General features: G+C 43.2%; 1 protein-coding gene across 1 annotated transcript in view; it reads right to left on the bottom strand.

The window, feature by feature from the left end:
• Positions 1-4950: 4950 nt before the first annotated feature.
• Positions 4951-12125, bottom strand: part of PINX1 (PIN2 (TERF1) interacting telomerase inhibitor 1) — a 64210-nt gene continuing 57035 nt past the window's right edge. The window contains exon 7 of the mRNA XM_067294423.1: positions 4951-6724. Within this exon, the coding sequence (XP_067150524.1) occupies positions 6119-6724 (606 nt within the window). The 3' untranslated portion in view covers positions 4951-6118. The remainder of the gene's footprint in view (positions 6725-12125) is intronic.

The following is a 12125-nucleotide window of genomic DNA, read 5'->3' as shown; positions in this document are numbered from 1 at the left end:
CTCCCATCGCGGCGATGCCGAACCCTCCGTCCCGCTCCCCGGCGGGTTTCCCTTTTGCACAAGGGACTTGCCGCAGAGGTCATCGGCGGGGATTTCGTCGCTCTCCGCCTCCCTTTTTCTTTTGCCGGGCGACGGTCGGGGTTTTGCACGGAAAGCTGCAGATCCGGCCGGCCGGAAGAGCCGGGTTTGTGCTGGCAGAATTGGGGCTTCAGTTTAAATCCGGAAAGGGACATTGGCCCGGCCTTAGCAGCAGGGCTAAGCTGAAGGCCGAACTTTCCGTCCTCCTGGAAAGCCAAGGGAAGAAAATCCACAAGATCTTTTTTTTTTATTATTTTTTTTTCCCCCAATTCCCCTGTAGTAGGTGTTGAAGTGATCCGGTCCATAGACTGTCCGAAGTTGCAAGTTTTCATGCTGTATTTGGGATTACCCTGCTCGGTGTCAGGATGCGCGAGGCCTACGTGCAATTATTATTATAAAAATAATATATATCCTCTATATCTGAGGCCCCAGAGGCCGGAAAATTTTGGGGAGTAGCGTAATATATCACTTTATAGGGGGAAAAAAATAACTAATTCCAGTCGAGCCCTGTTACCCGACATATGGCAGCGCGTTTCCAAAGTGCATTTCGCAGGGCGGGATGGGAGGTCTGGGAGATGCCAAAGCGCTGAGCTGGGATGCGGGAGACCCACGTCGAGCTCCCGGCTCGGCCGCAGATGCTGTCGCGAGGCTTCGGGAGCCCAAAACTTGCTCGGGAGACGCGCGCTGGGACCGCGAGACGGTTCCCCGACGAAGCCGAGCGACACAAAATATTAGTCGCTTTGGATTTTTCTCCCGCTCGCCAAGGCAGCGCCTTCCTGGAGGCCCCCGCGGTGCGTTCGGAGCGCTCCAATGCAAACAATAACGAACACCGCTGCTTTTTTTTCCCCCTCTTTCCCCCTTTCCTTTAGCACCTGGCATTCTCGCCGCATTAGTAAGATGGGTTTCATTCTGCACCCTACTGAAAATGCTGGTTAAACCTGTCCCGTAGCAAGCTCGGCGTTACACAAAAGGCAGCTGGGGCCACGTGAAAACGCCACCTTTTTAATTGCGACCGTCTCGGGGTAATTAGCGGCAGTCTGGAAAACCTCCTCTTTACTTTTTGGGCTCACCTTCCGCCATTCCGGCGTAACGCTCGCCTGTATCTGGGGCACGGGAAGAAGCCGAGCTCTCGCAGGGCTTTGAGAGCGGGGAAATCGCTGCCGGAGCCGCGCGCGCGACAATAGACGGAGCAGACAAAGGGTGGGAGAAAGCTTTGTTCTCCCCATTTCACGGATGGGGACCGCAGGGGGGGTGGTAACTCCCGTGGGGTCACGCGGAGAATCCAGCTTTCCTTTCCAGCAAGGAAATCCAGCAAGTCCCTCCTCGCTATGAAAAAAAACCATCCCCTAAACGACTTTTGGGGTGCACCTGACCTACGGCGTTTTTTACGCAGCTTGCAAACAAGCAAGTCTGTTCTCGCGGTGACCCCCCCCTCCCCAACACTTAATGACATTAAAATGCGTGAGAAAGTGCAAAATCCTAAATTAGCTCGATATTCACATGTTCCTTAACTATTGATGAAGCCCTCGTCTCCCAGGGGTAGTTCTTGCAGAGGCAGAGTGGGGGGGTCCCACAGCGGGGCAGCTCGCAGTTCCTTTGCCGCCGCCGAGGCAGAAGAGCCGACCCTACTCCGGGTCCCGCACGGATCACCGCTGGCATCACGTTTATTTGCGAGCAGAAGAAACCAGAGCTTTCCCCTTGTGCACCCCGCGGTGAGAAGTGAAGGCAAAAAAAAAAAGATTATGCTGAAGTCTTCAGCACACACACGCAGTCGTGATGCTGGATATTTCTTGAGTTACTCTTTTTTTTTTTTAAACACAGTTTTGTTTTTAACAGCTCCCAAATGAAGGAGATTTGATTTGGTTAAAGGGGACCAGCAGGTTTTCCCTCTTTCACTTTAAAATTCGTTAGAAAAAAAAAAAACACAAGGGAAAAGGGCTTAAGATCAAAAAAAGAAAAAAAAATCCTTGAGTGACTCAGAAGCAGAATTTTTAACTTCTGACTTGCTGAAAAATGGAGTTGCAATTTGGAATTGGGACAATCTTCCCGCTTCTGCCACCCCAGATGTTTTCCACCTTATTCACCTGTCCCACGTCACTAAAAGTTTCCGAAGTCTCCGTGCGGGAGAGGTGCGGAGACGACGGTCTTGGTTACTGTCCAGGCACTTTGCGAGCGCTGACCCTTCCTTGGGGTTCCTCACCGCCAACGCTGTGCAAACAAGATTTACAGCCCTTACCATAACAAACCTCCGAGAGCCCGGGATTTGGGAGGAATTAAGCAAAAGACCGCTTTGGATGCTAGCAGTGCGCGCGCTGTTCGAGGACACGCTATTATAAGATCTTTTTTTAAGATAGGCGTGATGCTCTGCAGTGTTTCCAATCGACTTTGTCTGGTTTTCCTCTCTTCTTGCAGCTTCCTTCCTCCTCTTAGTGCTGGCAGGTTTGGAGGTTTCATGACGTAAATTGGGCCTTTTGAAGGTGGATGCTTTGGGAACTTCAATCTTGTGTGTTTAAACAAGAGAAAATTGGTTAATTACATTGGTGCAGGCAGTTAATTTTCTTCGCTGTGAGCTTATTATTTGAAAGCAGCCAGCACCAGAACTATCTCCTTGCTTAAAGGGAAACGGCTTTAATTGAAAAAAGACCCTGAACTGGATGGATCCCCAAGTGCACTTCCTAAATTTCACAAAGCAGCTGCATTTCGGATAGCATCTAACGGATTAAAATTCCCACAGAAGTAAGGCTACGAGGTTCTGAGCACAAATCTTAACGGGTTGTCTTGAAACTCGATAGTACCAGCTATCTACGCTTTGAAATAACCCATGACCAGGATAAAGCAAGAGAGCTAGTAAGTCTTGGAAAGAAATCCAAGGAATGGTGTTTAGTGATTCGGGGTCTCCCCCAGCGCCCACCAATGCAATCTCCCACCCTCGGCTCCAGGGAAGGCTCTGAAGAGCAAGACACCGGTAAAATCAAAACAAGCATAAAAAAGCCTACGAGGCTCATGCAGAATTTGGTCCGATGTTGGCAGCAGACTACTTCTACACGGCCTCCGCTTTCCAGCTTTGCGCTTGCAGGTAAATACAAGCACCAAAGTCAGCATATACATTGCCGCTGACACCGCCGCAATTGCAAATCACGCGGCTTGGCGTATAGGAGCCTTCGCACCCGCAGTTAATCTCGAGGCTCAGAGCAAAGGACACCACCACACCGGCGACGGATGGAAGTAGCTCACGGGCGACCGTCATCTGCATAAGGCCTCGAATGCGTAAAAGCAAATTCTCCTCTACGCCACTGACGATTTGGGCTTACTAAAACACGTCAGCGTCCGTACGCTGCTTGCGCATCGCTCTCCATTTGGAAGCGAAGGCAGAGCGGCGACTATCGTTTTGCTCCGTTTCTAGGTAATTTCACTTGGAGGTACATTAACTTCGTGCTTCGACGTATGGCTACGATGTGCGAATGTATAACGAAAGACCCTGCTGTTTAAAAGTCCTATTTTCACAGAAATAAAACCAAAACATTTCTTTGCGCTCGCGTTCTGCTAATTTCGCCCATTTGGGTAATGACGTAATTCTTTTTCTTCTGCTTCCTAAAGACCTTCTGGCCAAACCAGAGTTTGGTCAAAACTGGACTCACATCCCGCTAGAAACAAAACATAATGTATTGCTTTGAAAACATCCACTTCACTATGTAATATCTCCTAAGATGAACTTTTTGTCAAGTAATGCAAAATTTGTTGATTACTAACATACAAAGAGAAGAGCGGCTAAGAAAATAATTTTTTCCAAATTTTAGTCCGTTATACTTTTTTCTTCCCGCAACCCATACTCTGTATACATTATTTCTCTTTGAGCTAGATATTAAAGGCACATTAAAATAAATAAAATCACGCATTGCCTGGGTTAAAGTGAAATTCACACTTCTTCCTGCATAAGTAGAGAATCTTCTATTTGTAGCTGAAATTCAAATCTGAACCAGATTTAAATCTTAGGTGTACGGTGCTTGACTGTAGTAACTCCATAAATTTAAAGATTTATTCCTGTTTTCATACTTTCTGTGACTAACGCTGGAATCCGGCCAAACGCTTTCCATAAGAATTAGCACTTAGAAACTCACAGAAGATTAATACAGCGAACAAACAAACAAGCCCAGTTTTGTTTGGAGAGGAAAACCTATTCCTTCACTAGCACCTTTTTAACTTTAAATCCCACAAAGACTGTAAAGTTTAGCTGCCTAGGAGTTAAAATAATATTGGAAGCAGTTAGCATTTTGGCTTTTACTGACAAGCAAGAATCCTAATTTGTGGTGACCAAGAAACTACAGGGGTTGCTTTAAGGAGACCCACAATACTTAGGATGCTTCCATGAAACATGAAAAATTATTCTGCTGCCTGCTGCCACCAAGAAGGTTTTTTTCACCCCAAGCACGGAGTTTATTCAGAACCCTAGAGCAGCCTCACGGTGTCAAGTGATATATTGTTTAAGGAAGCCAGGGAACAAGCCCAGCCACAGCACCATCACGATGGCTAATATTTGTATAGCACTGAAAAGCAAATGCTACAAGGGTTTAGTGTGCGACACACAGAAAGGCATCTTGGCCTCTCTTACAATAGTGTAAAACCACAGTAATTTTGCTGCAATAAAGGAGCATGTCCTGAGGGCAAGCAAGCTGCATTTCACACCAAGATATCTTTAAAAAAGTGAGAAATCCAGTTAAGCTGCAGCTAAAACACCCGAAGCACGCGGACTGTGTGTTGTCGACTATGTTTCTCTCAGTGGACAATAAAGACAGCTTAAAGAAATTTGTTCACGTTAAATCCGCATCTTGATGGCGTTTTTCAAGCCGTGTTAAGCAACAGAGGTAACGCAAATTAAAAATGTACCCATTTTATTCAGCAAAACAGGACAACGGGATGCTTTAGATTTACAGCGATGAAACACAGCCAGGTCCAAAGTCAGCAGTGAACAGCTAATGGATTTAAATCCTGGTCGGCGACCCCGGATTACGCCACGATAACCCGCTGGCTTTCAGGGCTGCGCTTTCAAATTTCTGTGGCCAAGGCGAGATCAGAAGCAGACTCGAGGACGGCGACTGCTTCTTCCCATTGCAGGACTTCACTCGTCTCCTCTGGCAACTCGTCGCTGGGTGAGATGAAAATGCCGAAATGCACCTTGACTCTTTAAACCCTTATATAAAGGTGAAGGTACCATGAATATTGCCTGGGAACCAAAGATTTAGATATGGCTAATAAAGGCACAGCTCCTGCAGCTCTGTTGCAAAGTTACACTAGCTTGACAATAGTTAACTACTGGCTAGGGAAGAAAGGGAGTTATTTTGTTTCATTCTTTGGTACTGACACTCAGGCATAATCCTTTAATTTGACTAAGTATTTGGGGAAGAAACAACGTTTATTTTATATATAAAAGCAAATCAGTGAAAAAAAATTGCATACAACTTTGCAAAACCTCTCCTGCTTCCACAAGCAGAGCTGGGCTATCACAAGTGGAAACAACTGTGGCTTTAAGAATAAAGGCAGTAGTAGCACGACTTTTTTTTTTTCTCCCTGGATTGAGAAAAATGCAGTCAGTACGATGCAGTGGATAGCAATTTACTGGCTCTCACAATTATAACCTACAAAGCCTTCTACGCAGCGGTTAAAACCAGGGCTGAAGGCAGCACAGGGTCTGCTGCGTTAAAACATAGCTCTTGCAAAGTCAGTAAGGGTGAACAGTGGGCCATACTCGAAGAGACAAAGCTTAACTGTTTTTACCTATTTGCTCTGCAGACATGCAAAAATCTTGGCCCCGCGCGTGGAGACCTTTTTAACATGGCTCTGACGTTCGCGTTGGCCTGTCACCGTGTTCTCACCCCCTTGGAAGAGCTATATTTAAACACAATCTGTGGTTTCAGCTCGACACCGAGCAGCACGCTCAAGACTGAGCTACAACCTGACGTCTGGCTGGTGTGTTTACATCGGCTTCTCGTCCAACACGATAAAGTTCAAATCATCTCAAAGTCACAGCTTGACTGTTAAATGGTTAAACCTGCTTGCAGTGCTTCTTTTTCTTTCTCTGCATTTCTGCAATACACTTATCTGCCTCCTCTTTTTGCCTTTTGTGTTTCTTCTTATGGCGCTTCTTTTGCTTTGCCTCAGAGTCTTTTATGTTGCACTCTTCCTCATCAGATATTCCCGTACAAATTTCTCCACCGCCCATATTTTCATAACAACTAATGCTTTCCCCTTCATGTTGATCTTTTTGTTTTCTTTTCTTTTTTCCTCGGTGACATTCGTTGTATGGAGCATCCAGTTCCTCTCCATTCAAGCTACCTATCTTACGCTGTTTCACTTCTGGTTTCTCACTGTGCTCTGTATTCTCTGCCTCCTCTCTCTTCTGCTGCTTCTTTTTCTTTTTGGCTTTGGTTTTCAGTTCTTCTGAAGGCTCTAAGGCTTCGTCTGCCGTTGGACAAGAATTGTCTAACTTTGTTTCGGTTTCATTTTGGGATGCCTTCAATTTTGCCATGCGCTTGGCAAAATATTCCTGTACTGTGAGAACACTCTTCACTGTGTTGGCACTTTCTGCAGGCTCAGATAGCCAGGGGTCTCTCTGCTTCTCTTCCTGAGACTCGGAATTGGCAATGTTCTCCTGCAGGGGAACAAAACAAAGAGGAGCAGGAGTGAGAGTCACAAGTAACGCCTTTAAACATAAGGTTATTTCTTTGCATGCTCACAGGAAAAATATTTAAAAATCAAATGCTACTTTGAAAATTAATAGAAATATAGACTTTGGCAGAATTTGAGAGGCAGCCCTTAATGCAAAAGATAGTGTAGTTTTAGAAAAAAGAAGAGGTGGCAGTATGGAAGGCAAAGAGAAAATATAGCACAGTACTTTAGGATAGGGAAGGGGATTTGATTCTTTGTTGTTCTGAATTTCTTACTATTTACCTAAGCTTGTGCAAGTCAAGCAGCTTATGTATAATACTATTAAACTCAGTGTATTATACCCACTTTGCAAGGGCACATGTCTCTACAAGATAGAAAACAACCTGGAAAATAATACAATATGATCTATTAGCCTGTGGCATAAAGGAAATCCCATGCCTGAAATACTTCCACAGCAAAGTGCAAGAACTTAAGATACACAGAACAATCCAGCATTGATGCATCTCCTCCGTCTTATCTGATCTTTAGAAATATCTGTTTCATAGCTGGTTCACTGTCATTGTGTCCTAGATGTTGTTATTTAAATATGCTCCATTTGATCACAGAACAGCTTCAAATGTTATCAGATGGCACAAACAACATCACAGGTTAGATCTTACAAGGTTTCTGCATGCACAAAATAAATAGCTGCTGAACTGTAGCTGCAGGTGAAGATCTATAAAAAGAATCTAGTATCTACAGAGTAAATATAAAACAAAAAGCAAACTACAGCCATTCAGCTGAAAAATGCAAGTATGGCATGAAGAGATTTGACTCTGAGAAAGCAACAACTGCAATGAGATGAAAATACATAACTTGTTAAATTGTCTGTGACTTACAAAACAAACAAGCCAAAAAGGCAGCTGAAATTCAGACTTGTTTACATGGATATTGAAGCACTCAAAAAAAAAAAGAAGAAAAGCCCCAAAAGCCCCTTGTGACATGTCCTTTTGCTTCGGCAAAAGTCATAAATAGGCTCTCTGGAGATCTCCCAAATTTTACATTGCTTTCTTTCAAGTCATGTGTGAGTTGCAGGTAACTAAGCACACCCTGCCGGTGGGAAAAGCTGAGCGGGTGGGAATTGTGCACAATCCTTACCAGGGTTTTGGCCTACAGGGCACAGGTCTTGAACAGAAGGCAATCACAGCTACTACAGTCAGTCGTGGTGAGCATAACGGAGATACTACACTTTTCCCATTCATAAATGTGTAGGCAGATAAGAGTATCCACCATACCCATGCATCTCGTATGTGAACTGAATTGGCTATAAAACACAACCAAAACAGAGAAGTTGTATTTTACACCCACATTCACTGGCATAAACTGATACGCAGGGTGAAGGCCAGCAGCAAACTGGGAGATATAAAACCACTTATCTCAACACTTTATAGTTATTGCATGATGGTGTAGATAAGTGATCTGGCTCTCTTTAGGGCATCATTAAACTTGCTAGCTGAAGTGGGTTTTATTGGAGTTTGTAAGTAAGGTTTTGCAGGACTGACTCCTTACAGACCAGTAACCTTTACTCACATGAGCAGGAATGAAAAAATCTGTGTCATTAGTGATGCATTAAGAGGAGCGATTTCCTCATACATCTGCTTTCAAGAGAGCTATTCCAGTGGAACGAAAGTAATGCTACACTTGAGATTCCAGTAATGTTTGTGTGGGCACTTACAAAAATTAGGTACTTTTCTTCTAGGACTACCTTGCAGGGTATCTTGAGGTAAGTTTATGCAGTAACTGAAACTATTTGACTTCGGTCAAAGAAGTCTGCAAAGAAATGTTGAACACGGGGGGAAAAAAATATATGTATCTATGCACACACACATATATATAGTCTACATTTGAAAGGGGAGCTGCAGAAGTTTGACAAGACAGAATCCACAGAATAAATGGTTTGAGCTATGTTTATAGTTGCTGTCTTTCAAATAAGATACATGTCCCAACCCAAGCCCAAGCAAGCAGCATTAGTGCGGATCAAAAATAGATGCCCTGCTAAAGCAAACTTAAACAGGTCGCTCGCTTTTCTGTTTTCTTCTACCCACAGGAGGATTTTGACACCTTGTATTGCAAAATGACAAACAGTCTCCCAGGTTTTTGGCCACAGATGCCAGCCAGAACTGCCTCGCTCCCCACCCCAATATGTAAAACGCACTTGCGACCAGAAGACCAATTATCCTCTGGCCAACCAGGAAAGGATTTTCTCATTCCCTTGGTGAGTTCCAGGTCTGACAACTTAATTACTGTAATTGAAGGCAAATATTACTTGAGCTCCACACATTTCTCTTATAAAATACATTAGGCATAGAAAAACGTTCCTTTGGTTAAGCTGAGGAGCTCAGAAGGTATGCATGATCCCAGAAAACAAGAACCCCACTCAGAAACTCCTGTATTGATAAGAATTTTAATAACCACGGGCCACTGAGCACAGAACCAGCAGGGCATGGAGACAAGCAAGGGGGTGCCAACCCTAGAAAACCTCTCAGTTTAGGAAAAGCTTATGCAAAACCATAAATCATCTGGAAGGGCTGTTAAATACCAGAAGCGTTCCCCCTCCCGTGACGTACCTGTCCAAGTAGCCATGGGAACACTGTTCAACTCTAAACATGGTTTTTCTCTGACCTCTCAAAAGGAGAGACACAGTTCTATGCAACTCCTTCACTGTCTGCCCCCAAACACATGCACACACATGCAAAGAAAAATATGGTATATATATTAAACGTTTAGTGTATTTTTGCAGTCTCTGAAAAGCAATTAGTTTTACAGGATAATAGAAAGAAACACTCCTGAAGAAGTGTTCCCACTTCCTTCCCCAAAGGACTGATGATCATGAAAAAGGAAAACAACCATGCAGTAACTGGTTGGAGGCCTGAAGACCGGACTTTGGAGGAGATTTCTTCTTCCAAACTGTGAGGTTCCACAATTGCCAAGGAAATCAGGTGGAGAGGATGAAGTTAAAAGGAGTTGCGAATACTGGCCTCTAGGGAACTGGCAGAATGGGCCCATGCAAGAAACGAGGACATCTCAAAACATGGTGTGAAATGCGGAATGGTTAAGAGGAAACAACAGGAAAATTCAAGGAGAGGCTGGGAAGTGCACGGGAAAAGGTGAAGGTCAGTTGTAGCCAGGAGTCACCTGTAAATATCATCTGTTTATGTAATTGGTTCAATGTATGGAAAATAATTTGAAGGACATAAACACTGCAAGTACCTTGCAGTTTTTTTCTGCCTGCTTTCTTCACTTAAAAAAAAAACCAATGCTGATTTAACCATTAAGTTAGTACAATAAACCTATAGAGTGAAATCCTTGTTCCCTTGATTCCTGCAGGATCAGGATTGCATCTATAAGGCATCATATTCTAAGAACATCTTTCAGCCCTAGTTATTTAGTGAAGGAAAAAATAAGGTATAGCGGTCAATTATATATAAAAATGATTCATGTCACAAGGTGAAAACAGTTTGGTAACAGTAGAAGTGAGAAGTCGAATGATATTTAGACATCTCACAAAATCAAATGAATTTGAACCCTTAAATGTCTTTAGAGATTTAAAAGCTTATGTTGAAGAATTAAGGCCCCAAAAGAAAAACTTCATCTCTTGTGCTACTCTGGGAGGAAAAGTAAGATATAACAAAGACTCACAAAGGATGACAGTACATAAGCAACAGAAGGAGCTTGGATAAATTCAGTGAAATTTCCCTCCTCTTTGGACAGTAAGTGTTTCTTTTTCAGCATTTACAGCCTAAAATAGGAGAATCAAAAGATCTACAATACAGTCTAAGACCTGCCGCATACGAAACTACAGTTACTTAGGTGACTTCACATCGTCGTTTCCTCATTTGCAAAGAAGGGTGTACTACGTCACAAACAATTTTGTCAGCACAAATTCACAAAAAAGACACAAAACGAAAAGCACAGAAGAGCTGAGCATAAAAGCAGAATAGAGCTAAACTATAATTTTAGCAGACTCGTTTAAATTAGAGAAAATGAGGTTGATAAAGCAAGTACTGGCTATACCTCCAGCCTGTGTTACAAGGCAATCACACGATCATCCATGGCTTTAAAATGCAAAACCCTCTTTCTGTACTCTCGCTAAATCATGGTGATTAGTTACTTTCCCGTTGAGAAACCGTAACAATAAGATTAATATAATCTAGTTGTATTCCTGCTGCTCCAGATGCTCGCTGCAGAGCCACACCGGTATGACCCCCCCTGCGGTGCACACAACTTAACAGGCAAGAACGGAGGGCATCCCTGTATCTTTCCAACACAGGTCTAGCTCTAATGGAGAGAAGCACAGAAGATTATTAATAAAGAGTCACTCTGGAGTTTACAGACATTAAGGATGACAGTGCCTTGCTTTAAGGAGCTGAAAACTTGAAGTTAAGTATGAGCACAAACATTTGGATTGGGATCAAACAGACAAGAGAGTGAGCAAGGACTTGTAGCGTAATGCGTTTAAGCAGGATTAAAATAAATACATACATAAATATGGCCACGTACCATCAGTTCTGAAGTCAATTCTGGTATAAGAATTGGTACGTAGGAGGCTCTACCAATTTCAATTCCCTTGATTAAGGACTGGTATACTGTAGACAGCATCTTATGAAGAGCTAATGATAACAGGTTTCCAGTACAGAAAAAGCTGCTGCAAAGAGGAAGGGGACAATTTTCCCGGTGTTTATGATGAAGAGGACAGGAAGTAGCAGGTGTAAATCACTAACATGAAACTTTGCTAGTAGAACAAATCTTCTAACAATATATGTTATGAAGCCTCCACCACTGGGAGTCTTTAAAAACAACCCAGAGAAACACCTATCAGGAAAGTGTTAGGTAGAGTCAATCTTTGCCTGGACTGGGAAATGGAATATCTGGACTCCAGAAGCATCTTGCAGCCCTATAATGCTTTAAAAACCTAAAACAGGACACATTGTGAGAGATACGAGTTGAATTCCTGGTAATAAAAGACGGTTTAAATGAAAAAGATGAAAAGCAGCAACACTAATGAAGAAATGCTGAACATTCAGGTCCCTCCCTGCCATTTCCTTCCTTCATGGACCCTGGTATTTTAATCACCCTGATATCTCAAGTAGCCATAGTAATTTTTAATTGTGCTACTACTTACACTGAGTGCCAATATAGCAAAGATTCCACTTATGGGAAATGGAATGAAAATCCTGAATGTCGAATACTTGGCTGGGCTGCATGACATGATAGCATCTTTTTTTTTTTTAACGGACAAGTTCCAATTACTATACAGAAGCAATTTCCTGTTTGATTCCATTAAAATAAATTCTGTGCTAGAATACCTTGAAAATCACCTGCTACCTTGCAGCTGAATACTAACT

Source organism: Apteryx mantelli, chromosome 3 (genome assembly GCF_036417845.1).
Source record: "Apteryx mantelli isolate bAptMan1 chromosome 3, bAptMan1.hap1, whole genome shotgun sequence".
NCBI lineage: Eukaryota > Metazoa > Chordata > Aves > Apterygiformes > Apterygidae > Apteryx > Apteryx mantelli.
The sequence above is the reverse complement of the archived record's forward strand: the minus strand, read 5'-3'. Positions and strand labels throughout refer to the sequence as shown.